Raw genomic sequence first — 18,365 nt, forward strand, 5'->3', positions numbered from 1 at the left:
TTTAGCAATGTATTGGGGATTGATTTATATCCTGATTCAATGAAGATGGTCTCATTTGTTCTGGAACTCATGGCCCACATAGTGCTTCCTCCTATCATTTTTCATCATAAGAATCACTCTGTGAGATACATCATATTTGAAGTTTATACTGAGGGGCTTGGTCAGGTTTTTCATTGGAAAGGTTGAGGTTAGTTGAGATGGCTCTTTATATTTATGATTTCTATATTACACACCACCCAGGTTGTTTTGAGAGGACATTTTGTGGAACAAAATCTAAGTGCGCATATGCCTACAATAAAGAGTATTGTGTGCCTAAAAGGCTACAATGCTGGATCGGTAGCAACAGCATCCTTGTCAAAAATACACTTTTGTGGTAGAGTTGACCTAGAGCAGGGTCCGGCAAAAGTTGGCACATACTGTCATGGAAAAGAGAGATTCCAAAGATGCTATAACCACGGCAAAAATCAAGAAAATACCCTTCATGCGATGCGGTGTCAAAACGGGTGCCATTGCTTAAGTACGCTATTTCGCACTTTATCTCCTTATAGCGGTGAAAAGACCGAAAGCATTAAAGAAAATAATGGTTTGCACGAAAGCAAGCGTGCTAACGCTGACAGAAAACATGAAGGGGAGAAATCAGTCACACACCCAACCACTCTGCAACGCGGGTTGTAATAAAATATTGGGGGAGAGGAGACGTCTATTTAATTGCAAAAACACCGTAGCCGAAAAAGTTCCAACTCAAAAACTTCCAATATCGCCAGAAATTTCATTTGTTGCTGATCGGCCCACCCCACTGAGACAATCAATTGAGATAGTACATTCAAATGAGTGTGGTCCGTGCAGCCAATGGAAAGGAGATTAGTGGGTGGAGTCTTGATCCACTTCCTCGGAGGAAAGTTTGTATTCATAAAAAAAGGTCGGTGGTGGAAGAGTTCTAGTTGTAACTAAGCATAGGCGTGCGTAGCAGGAGTTGCCTTCTCAAGGTGCGTTTTTTTCCTCTATACTATGTAGTGATACTTTATGAGCTTGCTATTTTCTAGTCACAAATTACTTATAGATTAGTATTAAAAACTATCCAATTCTTAATAAGATGGTATTTAAATTTTCTGTAGAAAATTTACATTTTCCAATTGTTGATAATTGTTGATATTTTTATTATATTATTGATATTATATATTATTGATATATAAGTGAATTATTTAGAGCTTGTGAATTTCTTGCAGGTACAATACAATTTTCCTCTATTAGTAAGTTCCAGAATAGTTTCAAGTGACTGTGCTTGATTTTTATGTGTTTCTAAATGTATTGCATGATAATTTAAAACAGTGGAAGAAAAGGGGGGGGGGAAATCACGTAAGGAAGCATATAAAAAGAAAGATGTGCAGCAGACATGGATTATGAAATTTGAGTCTTTCTATGATATGCATTGTAAAAATCATTTCTAATTTTTTTTCTAAAAATTACCGTTGACTCCTAAGTTGTGCTAAATTCTTAAATCAGGTTTCTAATGAATGAGCAGGAGCTACATTTTGTCTGACAGGAAGAGAAACTATACAAAGATGCTTGTGTAGAGCTTATGCTGTGGAGTGTGTTTTTTAGTTATCTAAGAATCGGTTGATATAACTGCACGGTAGCATGAGTTATAGCCATTGCTTTTCTGGGGGAATGTTGTACCCTGATAGTTTTTTTTTCCTTTTCAATTATGTCTGATTCTGTGAGACTGGACAAATCAATGCAGTTTGTTTGGCAAGGTTTTTCAGAAGTGGTTTGCCATTACCTCCTTCCAAGCTGGTTTTGTGTCTAACGCATCTCCTGGTTTCTAACCAAATGCCTTAACCACTACACAAACTGGCACTAAAAAGCATAGATTAATCACACAAATAGAATACATAAAAAACATAGAAGAAACTGAGATGAGAAATTAAGGATATAAAACCAATGTTAAGTTTGAAATATAAAATGGCAAGGGCAGTTGTGTTTAATTAGTTCAGTCAAAATCATTTGACTTACATTTATATCCTCATGATCACAAATAATTAAAAATACAGAAAAGTACCCACTGTCATTAAGCTGGTTCTTACACTGATGGAATTGCGCAGTGATTGCTCTCTTGTTAAAATTAGAACGTGATTATTTGCTCTCATTTTCCTTTTCCAAAGTCTTAAGCTTCATGTTGACCCACACCATTTCCACTATCTATTAGAAAGTAGAATCTTGTCAAACACTTCACAGAGAAATGCATGTGGTAAACATGGGCATCTGAAAACATTATATAATGTTGAAGCATCAAGATAAGTACAAGTGTTTTGGCATGCAACACACTTATGTGTACCTGAAAGTTAGAAGCAATGTCTCTCAGCTGGGATGATGGAACAGGAGATATTTAGGCATACAATACTTCTTCAGCCTTTTATCATACTAGCATCAATGGCAAAAGATAGCTTCTTAACATTAGAAGAGCTTTTGCTAAAATATGTGCATCCAGGTAAGAAATATGAAAATGTATTCCCTTTGTAAACCACAGTTATCTACAGAATAACCCTTGCTGGAGGATCCCAGCAAGTTAAAAAAAAATGTTTTTTTTGAGAAACTGCAGTTGTACTGTATCTAGGAGACAGCAGGTTGAAAAAAACCTTAATAAGATGATTCTCTGCTGGTACAAGTGAGAAAATTTACATAGCAAGTCTACCTAAACAAGATATGCTTGTGTGGGTGAGTGTTTGATTCCCATGTAACTGTAGGCATCTCTCTAGCTTTGATATTCCCTTCTGAAAATTCTTTTCCAGGTGATGAAAGAGCTATCTTACAATTGCCAGTAGATGCCAGGCTGTACAAAATGTTTTCTCTTTGATAAGTTTGGAGGAAACAAGGGGTATTGTTGTGTCTTGTCTTCTGATCCGTTCACAGCTGTTCTACCTCCCTGCTGTCTCCATCTTTCCACCAAACTACTTGCCTAAGGCATCTTTCCTTCCTTGCATAGACTATGTCCGAACCAGCTGATTATATTCTCTGTGAGAAATTTGAGGCCAATATGTTTGCCAAGAACCGATGCCAGAACTGTTTGCGAACAATCACTGCTCATCAACATGGTAACCAGGTGAGCTTAATTTTGATATGAAGGAAAAATTAATTCATGAGGAGTGCTTAGTGTTGGGAAGGGTAGCATCATAAATGTTACAAGAGGAGTTTTACAACAGTAAGGGGTTAAAACAGAAGCAATATTTCTGGTGATTAAGATTTAAGGCAATGGTGTACAATCCTTTTTAAAAAAATCAAGAGTCTGTTAGCACCTTTTCCAACTAGCAGACTTTATTTAAAAGGATAAGTTTTCATCAGTTGCAGCTTCATTCTCCCTTTTAAACATTACCAACAAACTAATTCTTAATGAAAAGGAGGATAAAGGATAAAGGTAGTAATCCTGTTCAGTGAACCCACTTCTTGTCCTTTACATTTTTATATATATTTAAAAACACTTTTATGCTAGAGTTGGTACAGATTTGGGTTGTGGATGTTGCAGGTGTGGAATGGAGGTTGAAGCAAGAAGTTTGGCAATTTATCCTGAGTCCCCATCAGATGTTGTCGTCAGAAGGCAAAAGATGTTTTTAATATTGTACTTGGATGGGATACAACTAGGAATTCCTCTGGCTGTAGACTAAATTAGCAAGTTGAAAGAAAAAAACACCTCAGAAGAAGGCAATGGCAAATCACTTCCATGTTGTAAATCTTCCAGAAAAGCTTGAGTAGATCTATTTATGTAGTTGCCAGGAGCTGACCTGAACTCAACAGAATTTTTATCTTTGTTGTGATAAACTTCTCATACTGTAAACTGCAATTTAAAAACATCAAAAGGAAAATGTATAAATAAAATAAGTTACACCTAAGTCTATAGTACATTCAACCAGCCTAGAATAAATATTTATAATTGTAATGAAGAATAGCACTTGACTAAAGTAATCTCAAAATACGTTTCAGTAGTTAACTTAATCAATTTCAGTACAATGAAATAGGGTATTTTGACTTGCCAAGCCAAATTTCTTGTGCAGTTCTCAGTATATGACAGAAATTGCTGGAATGGTCTATAGCAATGATGGTGAACCTTTTAGAGACCGAGTGCCCAAAAACTGGCCCCGCCCCCACTCCCCCCCTGTCCCACGCCCACCTCGCCTGCTCACAGGGCCACTCACCGCCTCCAGGGCCCACTGCAGATCGCCCAGGCAGCCCAGCAGCACCATGGCAGCCACGCCCTCTGTCCACGTCCCACAGCATCAACTGTGCACAATGGGGCATGAGGCCAGATTCTTGGCTATGCTGCCTGGCTGCCATGTTCTTGGCTGCACTGCTCCACATGGGCCACGCTCGGGGGTGATTCTCCAAGGGGCTGCTGGTGAGGTGGGGGTCACGGGGGGAGGCAAGGCTGGGGCAATGGCACATGTGCCCATAAAGAGGGCTCCAAGTGCGGCCTCGGGCACGCGTGCCATAGGTTTGCCACCACTGGTCTATAGGCACTGTGATAATATGTGATAGGCAGGAATCTTAAAGAGTGCACTATCAAGGGATGTAACATAATAGTGATGCCTTGCCATATCTGAAAGAATGGGCCTATATCTACAGAATTCTTCATCTGAAACACAGGAAAATTCAAATCCTGGATACTTAGCAGAATAATTATAAGAAAGGTGGACATTTAAAGCAGGCATGTGCTTCAGTAGACATCATCTTGGTATGAACAATGCCACAGAAGGAAAATTATATGTGTGCTGTTATAGAGACAAAATGGCTAAATGATTTATCTTAGAAATAAAGACTCAAGATTATTGTGGAATAAGCACTTAGTGCCCTCCAGATATATTGACCTCAACTCTATCAGTCTCAGCCAATATAAAAAATGGCAAGTGACTGCAGATTCAAAAACTTTGAGAGTCCTTCTCCAAAGTTATCTACCTTTATATTTTTCAGAACTTGCAAGGGAGCCAGGATGACTTTGAATACTTGCAGTTCTTCCTCTCTCTCAAGAATATTCTAGATGTGCTAATCCATGACCCTGTGCTAAATTTAGGATAGTGGAGATTGTTGTGGTCGAAACACATTTCCATTATTCCTACAAGGAGCACTTGATGATGGGGCATTTCCTTTATAGGCTGTTCGCAATCCCTCAGTTGGGACTGCTGGCTGTTCCTTATTTAGGGTTTATTCTACTTCCTTTTGTTCTCTCTGGATTCCTTTGACTTCCGCTTAGGTAGATGCTTTCACCAGGTTCTTCAGCCATAGAACCAGCAAACCATGCTCCTTCCTGTACCTTTAAAAATGTAAAGTGGGATTATTGAAAATAATGCCCCTTTTTATCCTTGTAGGACTGCATCTACTAAAATGCAGCTTTCTGCACCTGCCTGTGATACTAGAAGGCTGATTATTCAGGCTGTAAACTAACCTTCATCCACCTGGTGTTCTTAGAGGGCTTAGATTTCTCTCCCCCCCTCCCCCCACTTAACATGCTGAAGACTGTGAAGTGGGTGGGGAGAGGCTGCTGAAAGTGTCAAAAGTGACTATCCTCTATTTTCCTGTTTTGAAGCATCCTGAGGAAAGCAGAGAAGTTACTCCTGTCACAGCCCCAGCACTTCCTAAAACAATGTTGGCTTGCCGAAAGGAAAGAACACTCCTTCCTATTGGCTTGCTGTCTGTAGTACTGTTTGCAAATGTGGAATATCAATAAAATTCTAACGTTTAGTTAAAAAAAATATTTTAATGATAAATTAAGGATTGTGTTAGGAGGTGTCAGTGGCTGAAAATGTCAGTTCAAGGTCTACTGTGGAGATTCTAGGAGGTTTCTTTTCTAAAGGGCTGGGAATTCTGTGTCTTTAATTGCTTTGTGGCAGGTGGCTACTCAGCAGGTGAAACCTGCCCTGTTTATTTTCTGCAAGGCTGTAGGATGCTTTCTGGCCTGGTCTAGATTGACTGGGCAAGCATTAGCACCATCCTTCCTTATAGAGTGCCAACTTGTATTCTGTAAACAGTGGGTTTTACGTTGTGTTTTGTTCACTGGGCTTCATCAGCCCAGGATTATGAAATAATAATGAGGTTTCTTCTCTCCAGTCCTGGCCCTCTAGAATTTCCTCCTGGCTCAGCTGTGTGCAGCCCAGAGCCAGTCCCCCTGAGCTTGAGCAAGACAATGGAAGGGAAATGGAGGTGCTGACAGCAGTCTGCTAGGGACCCTCCCTTTGCTGAGCAAAATCTGTTAAGGTAACCTGACTGGGTTGAGGGGGGTGGATGGCTGTCTAGCTGAATAAAGCAATAGGATGCTCTTAAAGGCACAGGCACATTTGAAATTCAACTTGGGATCTAAGTAGAAGAGGATGATTTACTTACACTCCATTTCTCTGGAGCAGAGCAGGCAATGCTTCTCATTAGATGGTTCATCCCTGATAATCATGGGCTTGATCAGGAACCATATGCTAAGCCATAATATGATTGATTTTCACTTCGAAATAGTGGTTTATGGCTCTGTGAAACATGAATTCAGCCTATGAGTCAGGTAATCTATACCTCCACTAAAGTTCAAGCTACAATTAGCAAATTTGTGGTTTAAGAGTGTCTGTAGGATTGGAACTGGTGTGGCCAATTGTAACCTTCAGTATACAGTTATTCCATTAGCCTGGCATAAGCTAGGAATAAAAAAAAAGTATCCTCTAAATGGGTTTGTAAATATCATGAAGCTGTATTGGTTGATTTGGTTTTGACTTTGGTGTTGTGTGAACCCAACTAATGGCTAATTTAGCAACCTGGGCTTCATACAGTCTGTGAGCTCCACCTGAGTAGGAGCTTGGAAATATTGCCAGGCAAAGATGGGTCCATAAAGAGATATAGTTGTAATACAAGTAGCTAGTGCATGGCCCCTCTCCAGATATTTTGAATTATAGATTTTATATCCCTTCTATATCGGCTGGTCTGGGAAAAGCTGCATTGAAAATGAGTTGTGGATACTAGATAACTATCTTAAATGTTAAAGTGGGTTATCCCCTCTGAAGAAAGGTATGCACCAATGGCCAGAGGAGGTTGACTGTGGTGTTGGAGACAAGTGTTGGTAATGTGGTATTCATATTTTTTAGTCTATGAGCTTTTTGGTCCATGATTTTCATTCTGGGCCTCTTTATTTGTTAGGTTATATCAACCTTTTCTCCAGGAGCTCATGGAGGTTAACATGAGGATTCTAACAACTAACCTGATTGGCTGGTCTAAGAGCATGACTGGCCCAGATTGCCCAGTCATTGCCATGACTGAAGGTGAACTTCAAATCTTGTAAAGTGAACAAAACATTTGAGATATTTTTTGTTGAGATGCTGCTTAAAAAACAGTGAGTTAACAGTATTAGCTGTCCCTGTACAGGTAATCCGTGACTTATAACAGTTCATTTAGTGATGGTTCAAACTTACAATGGCATTGAAAAAAGTGACTTATGACCATTTTTCACACAACCGTTGCAGCATCCCCATGGTCACATGATCAAAATTCAGATGCTAGGCAACGGTCTCACATTTATGATCATTGCAGTGTTCCAGGGTCATGTGATTATCTTTTGAGATCTTCTGACAAGCAAAGTCAATGGGAAAGCCAGATTCATTTAACAACCATGTTACTAATTTAACAACTGCAGTGATTCACTTAACAATGATTTCAAGAAAGGTTGTAAAGTGGGGCAAAATTCACTTAACAAATATCTCAACTTAGCAACAAAAAATTTGGGCTCAATTGTGGTTGTAAGTCGAGGACTACCTGTATTGAAAGATTCTGGGCAATGCATTACAATATGTCAAAGCAAAAGTTATAAAACTCAACAAACTGAATTAAACTCAGATAACCAAATAATCTGATTAAAATGCTAAGATGGGCACCTATAATCAAACCAACAAAGGCCAAAGGCTCATTGGAATAATGGTGATTTTAATTGTTCACAGAAGATAACCCATCTTTCCTCTGAGAGCTGCTGAAGAAGCAATAGGGTACCTTTGTGCCCATGTTTTATAGCTTATCAATTTTTTCTGACAGGGATTCAAAAAAGATGCCATAAACCTTCCTAATTGTATTGCTAGTACCAGCGAATTTGATCCTGCTGATCCATGGGACCCTCTGTGCATTCTAGCATCCCAGTGTAAAGTCTATGTATATGTGGGTTCTGAAGACAGAAGCGAAAGGTAAGTACTGTATTTGTGAGACAAAAGATGGTTTATTTTTGAAAGTTACAGCCAGTTTTTCAGTAGGCATACAGAGTTTCCTGGTCAAGCTTCAAAAGTGTGTAAAAGGGATGAAGAAACTTTTTATATGGTAGACAACATGTGATTTTGCATAATGTCACAAGTCTTACATGTAAAGTGATATTGATACACATGAGAGCCAGTTTGGTGTAGTGGTTAAGGCAGTGGGCTAGAAATTGGGAGACTGTGAGTTCTAATCCCACCATAGGTACAAAGGCAGTTGGGTGACCCTGGGCCAGTCACTTTCTCTCAGTCCTAAGAAGAAGACACTGCAAACCATTTCTGAAAGAATAATATTAAGAATTGAAGAAGATCACAAATATTAAGATCTGAAAATAGGAAGATAATGGCATAAACTGACTGTGGTGGTCCTAGTGGTTATTAGCACACTGGGTCTTATACCAAAAAAACTTGGACAGCACTTAAAAATTCTGTGAATTGACAAAATTTCCATGTGTCAATTGTAAAAGGCCACACTCTTTGGATCTGCAAATATACTATGCCAATACATTACAATATTGTAGGTTGTTGGGAAGAAGTTGATGTATATGATGGCCAACACCAGTTAAAGTACTGGCAGCTGTGACTTCACATTGTTGAGAACAGACAATCATAATGCCTACTCCAGATCTTTGGGAAGGATTTGATTGGTGGATAAAAATGCCAAATGCGGTCTAAACATCTGGTTGACTATATGACTAACCACAATACACAATACATATTAAAATAAAAATACCATTCTTGGAAGATTTGATTATTTCAGAAGGTTTTACTCATTTGTATTTATTTTTAACTGTACTGCAAATGAATAGACTATCTCTAATGATATCCCTATCCCTACAATGCTAGCGTCCTGAGTACTGTAAAAAATCTTGGGTCTCCATTCATAAAGATAACAGTTTTTAGCAAAACAATGAATGGGAAAGTTTTTCCTTGCCACATTTTTATTCCTTGCAGTTTTATATGGCAATAATAAACTATGTGAAAGGTTCTTGTAATAGGTAAGTGTGAAATGCACCTGGCTATCCAGTGTGATATTTAAATGTGAATTGAATTTCCCCAAAAGACAATTTGCTTTCCTTATTCCAGTTATTCCTAAGCATAGTTTCAGAATGGTTTTGCACAAAGGCTCAGGTTATTTCTATCACCAATTGTGGTGGTCTCCCATGGAGAATGAGACACGCAGACAGGTATCTCGGGATGAGAGCCCAGAGCTGACTCCAGCACCCTCTTTTATTGTTACTAAGGTTTTTACATCACACAGCATAATCAAAAGACGTATATAGGGGTGGTTACAATGTATCAAATAACAGACACTCTCCAGATACAAGGCTACTGCAGGTGTTCTTATCAGAGTCTGTCCAAAAGGCTGATGAATGTATCCTGTGTCTGAAACAGTTATCTCAGGCCCTTGTGGGAGATGCCCATGGATAGATGCCCATGGACATTTGTGCAATTAGTCCCACATCTCCTGCTTTTCTGTTTTTTCAATGTTACTCACTTCCAGTTCCAGAAGGGATCTTGATTCACTGATTAAGGCGTCCTTCCTAGTGGAGGGCGTAACATTTTTGCACATTTGCAGGAGGGAGGGAATACATTGAATGCAACAACATAGCAATACAAATAATATCAAAATGGTTACTATAATAGAAATCAAAGATCGTAGCCAGGATCCATCTGGTAGCCAGGACCAAAAGGCACCCCAAATATCCACGGTGCCTGATCCATCACTGCGTAAGGGATTATTCTGGAGCATAGATTCCATTTTCTTTGCTGTAGCAGAAATATTAGGTTGAAAATCATGTATATATATACAACAATGAGAATGAATTAAGGCACATACACCGCCTTTTGCTGCTAAAATAATATCTAAAGCATACCGATTTTGCAAAACTACTTCCCTTATTTCCCCCATTTCTTGATTAATCATTTTAATGCTGTTAATTGTTTCATTAAACATATGAACAGTCCAATTGTTAAGCAAATGAAGGTCTCTATAGTTCATGGCAACTCCTAGATTGGGTAGAATCCCTCTGCTGATTTGAGTCTCTAAACTACCACCCAATGTTAGGGGTGGATCCGAGGAACCAGTATCACGTTTGTTCCGCAGGCGTCCATCAGGGAGATGAGGCAAAGCATATACAGCAGGAGTCAAAAGGCCCAATGTACAGGTGCCTTTCCAATCCTTAGGCACCTGGCGATAGGCTCTACGGCCACATAGTAGCCACATATCGGGTAACTCATAATAACCCTGGTGAGACTCATTAGCAAATGTTATTATGGATTCCATGTCAAGGCAAGCCATGTAGGTACTGATGTTTGTCCATTGATTGCTTTGATAAGTGTCATTTACCTTAGTAAGGTTGCTTTTGATGGATTTACATTTCTTTGCTGAATTCCATATAATAACTTGTTGACAATTACTATAAGTTCCCAAATAAATGGCAGTACGGAATAGTCCTGTGCTATAAAAACAAAATCTGGCAGGTTCCATTATACGAGCACCCACAGCATATGTCATATTCAATGTCTCTGTAGTTATGCTCCACAGCTGCTTCCATCCTGTTTCATTGAACGGGATGGCATGGAAAATAAGGCCACCACGACTGTCACCAGGAATTTGCATGCAGATCCAACAGTTCGTGACGTTAAGTGTAAGAGCAGTGCGCCTGGCATCCCGTACAAAAGCATTAAAAGCCCACAGTCCCTGATCCTCATATGCCTGGCTGAGGTGGTGTACGTTGAGCCATATAAGGACGAACACAACGAGCTGGAGTCCAAATGATCTCGCCATGGTCGTCTATTGCAGCATAGCCTCGACCCCAAGTAATGAGGGAGGCAGGCCCTTTCCAGGTGGGATCAGGCAAACGTCGATAGTATACCTGGGGGCGTGAAGAATCTGTGGGAGAAGCAGAAAAATGCCTGCTTGCGGCAGTTGAGCCAGGGGTGCCAGAAACATTCAAAAAGTTTAAGGTAAAAAGTACAAGATTAAGAGTGTTTTGTATCCCAGGCAAGCCGGGGGTATTTTCCCCTTTCTTTTTTGCATGCATGTCTTCTTTTGGATTGCCCAGGATAGAAAAGATACGAATACAATGATTAATAACATGTTTAGCAGACTCACCCCTTTGAGGGGTGGCCATAATAAAACCTGAATAGGTGTCAATGGAAACATGCAAGTATTTCCAAGGGGCAAATGGCAAATATTGTGTAACATCCATTTGCCAAAGTTGACAGCTCTGCGTCCCTCTTGGGTTGACCCCTTGAGGAACAGAGTGTGCTTGGAGGCTGCAGGTGGGACATTGTTGTATGATAGCCGCAGCCTCCGTAGCTGTTAAAGAAAATTGTTTCATTAAAGCCTTCTTATTTTGATGAAAATATGAATGGCTGTCCCATGGAGTTATGGGAGATAAAACAAGGACAGAAACGTCCTGGTGAGTGGAGGCGGCCGAAGCGGCAGCATCCGCCTTGGCATTGCCTTCGGAGATAATACCAGGGAAAGGTTGGTGACTTCTAATATGAGCAGGAAAAAAAACAAGTAGAGCGGGAATGAAGAAGGGATTGGAGTGTGAGAATAGACTGAAGAGAGAGTCATCCAGTGAGGGTGACACATATGAATCAGATAAAGAGGTGAGAACTTTATATACATAAAGACTATCTAAAATAAGATTAAAAGGTTCAGAAGAAAAAGTTTGTAAGGCCAATATTGTAGCAGCAAGTTCAGCACGCTGAGCAGAAGTTTGAGGAGGAGTAATTTTTGTGTGCCATTGTTCACCCTCCTTCCATACACATGAACCATAAGTCTTGCTGCCATCAACATACAGGGTGACAGCGTTAGGAATGGGAGAGGAGGAAATGGGAGAATGCAGAGAAATTGAAACATTATTAAGGAGTTGGAAGCAAGGGTCAGAGGGAATATGACAGGAAACAGATCCTGCCCAGTCAGCAAAAGAAAGTTGCCATACATCTGAAGAGTGTAATTGAAGCAAGTGCCTTGGGGTTGATTCCCCTTTTGGATTGCAGCTGCAAGAGTGTCCATTTGAAAAGCATTGGTTCCCACAATGCGACAGGCTTTAAGAAAGTCTGCCAGAGTGGCCGTGGGACTGGAAACAATTGGTTTAAGAATGGACTGGCAGTCTGCATTTGCATATTCATAAGCCAATTTTATGAGGATTTCATTTGCTGCATCTCTGTTTGAAATTTGATGCTCAATGGCAACTTGCAGGCAATTCACAAAGTCTGCATAGGATTCAGTTGCAGTTTGGTGAATGGCAGAAAAAGATTGAATCGGGCTGCCAGACTCATCAACACGAGCCATGGCAGAAAGAACACAAGCATTAATGATAGGAAATGCAAAGGGAGTAAAAGTTAGAGCTTGAGCATTGAGGGTACTAAAATTGCCTTCTCCAAAGAGTTGTTCTGCTGTGTATTGTGAACCTGGGTAATTAGCTCTCTTTTGTGCCTCTCTTTTATATTCAGATTCAAAGACTACGTATTGTGTTCCGTTAAGAAGCATGCGGAACAGATCTTTCCAATCTTGAGGCAACATTCTATATGCACTAGCAATTGAATGTATTAGTCCTCTAGTATAGGGACTGGTTATGCCATAATCTTTTGTAGCCTTTTTCAATTCTCTGATCATAGCCAGGGGAAGTGCCTCCCAACCCACTATTAACCCTTTAGCAGTCTGTTGGTAATTAACAGGGAACAACTCTGTCTCGGATAGTTCAGAAACGCTTAAATCACCATTATTTAAAGCCTTTTGAAAAGCACCACGCATGATTCCAGGAGAGAGAGAGAGAGAGGAGAGAGGAGGCAACGTGGCAGGAACAGGAGAGGTTGTTTGCTGTTTATCAGAATCCATAAAATTTGCAGGGACAGAAGGGTTAAAACCAGCTCCAGGGGGTAAGGGAGTGGCCAACATAACAGACGGATTTTTATACGGTGGAGGATCTAATAAAGGCTGATGAGGCAATTCAGCATAGGTTTGAATCAAAGTATAGGCAATTTTCCAAAGGCATAAAATCTCTGGGGGGGTTCTCGGAGACTGGTGGAGAATAATACCAATTTTCCTCCATGTATCTATTTTTAAAGATCCAGACTCCGGATAGGATGAGCAGTTAGCCCAAACGTAAGCAAGCAATTTAACAGCCTCAGATTTAGAAAGGTGACGGGTTAATTTCTGTTCCTGATCAGTAAGATATTTTTTCCTGCCAAGTAGCCTCAGCTCTTCCACATGCTGCTTTTGAGCGTGAGACATTCCACCCCCCATACTTACGAAGAGGAGTCAGTTGCCAGCAACTTCGTCGGGTGCACCAAGCCTATTCCAGGCGATAAGTAAAGGGTTGGCAGGGACGTATCCTTCAGTGGATCACGTCGGGGTCACCAGATGTGGTGGTCTCCCATGGAGAATGAGACACGCAGACAGGTATCTCGGGATGAGAGCCCAGAGCTGACTCCAGCACCCTCTTTTATTGTTACTAAGGTTTTTACATCACACAGCATAATCAAAAGACGTATATAGGGGTGGTTACAATGTATCAAATAACAGACACTCTCCAGATACAAGGCTACTGCAGGTGTTCTTATCAGAGTCTGTCCAAAAGGCTGATGAATGTATCCTGTGTCTGAAACAGTTATCTCAGGCCCTTGTGGGAGATGCCCATGGATAGATGCCCATGGACATTTGTGCAATTAGTCCCACAACCAATAGTGTGATTTAAACTATTTTTAAGTTGGCAATTTAGTGAGGGTTTTTTCTTTTTGAAAAAAAAAAATCAAAATATAATTAGTTTTCTGCAGAGATACAAGAAGTGTATTTTTAACTCGCTTTGTGTGATGTCGATGGTTATCTCAAACGTTCAGACTTTGCATGTTAACCATAAAGAAAAAATGTTGCAAGTGGTTCTTTTAATGTATGATATGTTAATTTCAAAGTTTTTTATTAATAGTCATGTAATTGAACTGTATGATCCATTTAATTGGCTGTTCATATTGTACACAAACATTCTTTTCAATGTTATTTTAATTGAAAGACTTGTAAATATTTTTAAGAGATGACTATTTGTTGATGTACAGTATAGGTCCCTTACTTCATCCAAATTTCCAGGAAGCTAAAACATTTGGGACACGGATGTCAAACTTGCCACGTCACGTAACGTGTCGTGACATATCACGACTCTTTTTGCATTGCCGGCAATGGTGTGGGTGCGGCTTCAGTATGATGAAACCGGCCCGCGGGCTGGCAGTTTGACACCCCTGATTTAGGAAATCTCTTTTTCAGCCCAACTCACCTCACACAGTTGTTGTTGTGGGGAAAATAGGAGGAGGAAAAATGTGTTGGATATGTTTACCGCCTTGAGTTATTTGTAAAAATAATAAAGGCGGGATATAAACAAAGATAAAACCTAGTATTTCAGTCTTAGAATGATCAGAGAACGGTGCTAGTAAAGGAATTATTTGTATGGAAGTATATCAGAGTAGTAAAATCCATTGCTGGCTGGATTCTACATAGAGTTTCTCCCACTTAAACTGCAACCTTACATCTTTCTTGGCTGATAGGAGACATCCAGCCTTCTTACTTTAGACAATTATGAGTAGTGCAGTGAAATTAGTACATTCATTTTTGGTTCTTACAGTAGACCGATGACAATAGAGGAGCAGAACATCAGAGCAAAATTACAGCATTTCACTTGGCAGAATGAGTAGATAAATTTCCAAATTCTTGGAAATCAGCCTCATGTGACACAGGTTTAAGTCAGTAAAGTCAGCACCAAATAAAAACAAATCTGAAGATTCACTTTAACCAATTGGCATAACTGTTGATTTTGACCACCTTTACATGATTTATTTTAAGCAAAGCTGAGCCTTCTATTATAGGCATAGCTCTTAACATTACAGTTGTACCTGAAATGTTGGTGGTTCTCAGTTGTTTGACTTCTGCTTGCCCCACAGCCGGCAGGAAAGCTTGGATCACACTCAGCTCAACTGCAGCAACGAAGAATCTGAAGCAGCAAATACATGCCCTGATGCCAGCAATATCCTCAGCACTGATGCAGATGGCAATGCCACGCTTAGTGAGGTGAGATCAATTCTCCTATCTGCTTAAACAATAACTCTTCCATATGCGTACAAAATATTCCATGCTTAACATTATTCTTTTTATCACACATTCTCTAAATCAGTGTTTCCCAAACTTGACAATTTTAAGGCATGAGGACTTCAACTCCCAGAATTCCACAGCCAGCAACGCTGGCTGTGGAATTCTGGGAGTTGAAGTCCACATGCCTTAAAATTGTCAAGTTTGGGAAACACTGCTCTAAATCAATAAATGTACAATGAACTTTATGCATTCCTCCATTTTTTTTAGCAACCTGAAGGGAATAGGTCTAGTCTGCACATTCTCTGCTGGTACAGAGCTATATGGCGCTTCCCAAAATTTGCTCATCGACTCTTCTGGAAACCTTCCATTCAGGATTCTGCCAAAATAATGTTTGCAGGCACAGTTAACAAACCAGACCCTGGTAGATGTTCCCTCCACTCTTTCTACAAAAGAATCAAAATAGCATTCTTCCAATAGTCAGACCCTGATGCAGTTTTCACATAAACATTGAACGAGTTGTACATGCATTCCACAAGCAAAATATCAGTACAGGTAGTCTGCAACTTACGGCCACAATCGAGCCCAACTTTCTGTTGCTGAGACATTTGTTGAGTGAGTTTTGCCCCATTTTAGGACCATTCTTGCCACAGTTGTTTAGTGAATCACTGCAGTTAGTAAGTGAATCTGGCTTCCCCCTTTGACTTGCTTGTCAGAAGGTTACAAAAGGTGGTTACATGACTCCAGGATATGAGTCAGTTGACAAGCATCTGAATTTTGATCACGTGATCATGGGATGCTGCAATGGTTGTAAGTGTGAAAAATGCTCATAAGTCACTTTTATTGGTGCTGTTGTAACTTCGAACAGTCACTAAATGAACAGTTGTAAATTGAGGACTACCTGTATTTTAATATTCCTTCACTTACCTTCAACTTCACTATTTGAAGTTCTTACCGTATGAAAGCATTCTCACCATATGAAATAATAAGTACATGAATAAATCTGCTTTGTTGTAGGGACTTTTTAGTGACATGTTAATTCTTATTCTCTTAGGACCAGGAAATGACTAGACTGCTCAGCAACATTCTGGAGTCTGAAAAAGAAAACTCACTACAGCTTGCAAGTCTGAAGAAAAAGGTACAATCTGAAAACTTGCACCCTGATTGGCACAGATGGGCTGAGGCAACATCCTGTAGAAGAACAGTGTCCTGGAGTTGTCTGAAACCTGGTATGTTTTCCTATCACCAACAACTTTCTGTAGATCTTGTTTTTAGAAAATAATCTCCTCATTAAAAAGAGATTTTAGTGCTCCACTAAGGAAAACAAATCTGTATTCTAAGTAAACTAAAAATTATTTTCTCTCTCACCGTTTATATCAATCTTCCCTAAATGGTGTCTTCCAGATGTATTAGTCTTCAGTTCACATACCTTTCTGTTATACTAGATTTCAACTCTGTTTGGCGGTTTGGGAAAGCCTTATCTAGGTTTCAAAGAACCTGAAAGTTTTAGACAGGTTAGAGGTGGATGTAAGGGCAAAAGGAAATAATACTTTTTAAAATGTTTTTTATTAAAATATTTTATATACATTTCTTTTTTAAAGAAAAAGATATGATTAACATAAGAAAAAAGATATAAAAAAGAAAAAGAACAGAGTAGAACAGAAAACATGAAAAGGCTTCTGATCGTCCTCTTGGCAGTCATACATACAATTCTAATCAAACTTCTCTGTAAAATTACATCATAATCCTCTTTTTTCTATAACCTATAATGTTATGTTGGCCTCTTTCCATCTGTCAGGAATCTTTCCATTCTGTAGAATAATATTCCTTGTTTGTTGTAAATGTTGTAAACATTCATCCTCAAAACATTTATAATAAGAGGCCAGCAAACCATTTGGGCCAGCTGCCTTCCTTGTTTTAGTATGTTTTTCTTGACTTTTATATAGAGTAAAACAATACTGGGGAAACATTCTGCATATTTGCATTATCTGTTATTACAGTATTTCCTTCTTGTAACTTTAGTATTACTTTATTTTTCTTTTCACAACATATGCCACCCATTTCTGCAATATACTTGCAGATTCAGCTTTTTTTGTTTTGCATAATTCATCTTTATTTCCATCTTTCTCATTGTTAACATAGATAACCATCTCTGTAGAAGCTTAATTTGGTGAGTAATTGTTGTTCCCTCTGATGACTTCCTGTTTTGCTTTTCTCTGTCTTTAACACTTTAGTCCTAATTAACTCTCCATAGCTACAATCACACAATCTGGCTCATATTATAATTACCTTCTTATTTTGTAAAATCCATCAAGTGTCTAATTTCCTTAATAAATAATCAATATTCCCATGAAGCTTCAGTCTAGTTGTCTAGTTAATTTTACTATTTTTAAAGAGACTTCAAAGACAATTCTTCTGTTTTCTAAAACTATTGTCCCCTTTACCTATTTAAAACTTAAATAGTAATCTTGTTTTTTGCTTTTAAGTCAAAATTAGGGTTTTTTTCCTCTTAATTTCAAAAAGAAGGCAACTGAATGAGTGTCCTTATTTTTTCTTGTTGCTTGGAAAATCTCTCTTAAGACATAAATTAATTATATCTGAAAGTGGTTTTTTTTAATGGGTCTTTGGCAGGTCCAGTGTCCATAAGAGTTGCACAGTGTTTTTGAGTGCAGTGGTAACTCCTCTACTTCCAAGCTACTCAACCCATGATTGACCACAACAAGCTTAATTCCTGTAGCCTCTTTTGCTAGAACACAAGTGGACGATCTCTTCTCCGAGGAAAATTTTGTTGACCAGAACTTTCAACCTGGCTGCCAATCTCTTTGCCATGGTGTTGTCCTCACTCACAGGAACATCTATCCTTTCATAGATCCTCACTCAGAAGCCGCAAAAGAAAGTAATATTAAGAAGCAGATTACAAATTTGAAATGACCTCCTAGAGAGGACAAAAAAACAACAACAGGAGAATTTCTGAAGAAAAGGAAATTAATCAGTATTAGGCACTAAAGTCTTTCCCTTTG

At 39.2% G+C, this 18,365-nt stretch overlaps 1 protein-coding gene across 1 annotated transcript in view; it reads left to right on the top strand.

Annotated features, from left to right (window-relative positions):
* Positions 1-2,447: 2,447 nt before the first annotated feature.
* The window catches only part of LOC120303866 (TRIO and F-actin binding protein), a 67,595-nt gene continuing 51,677 nt past the window's right edge, over positions 2,448-18,365 (top strand). Inside the window, exons 1-5 of the mRNA XM_039333748.1 lie at positions 2,448-2,488; positions 2,984-3,100; positions 8,044-8,189; positions 15,201-15,327; positions 16,400-16,574. Of these exons, the coding sequence (XP_039189682.1) occupies positions 2,477-2,488; positions 2,984-3,100; positions 8,044-8,189; positions 15,201-15,327; positions 16,400-16,574 (577 nt within the window). The 5' untranslated portion in view covers positions 2,448-2,476. The remainder of the gene's footprint in view (positions 2,489-2,983; positions 3,101-8,043; positions 8,190-15,200; positions 15,328-16,399; positions 16,575-18,365) is intronic.

This window comes from Crotalus tigris, unplaced genomic scaffold, assembly GCF_016545835.1.
Source record: "Crotalus tigris isolate CLP2741 ecotype Arizona unplaced genomic scaffold, ASM1654583v1 scf7180000024506.7606697, whole genome shotgun sequence".
NCBI classification, from domain to species: Eukaryota; Metazoa; Chordata; class Lepidosauria; order Squamata; family Viperidae; genus Crotalus; species Crotalus tigris.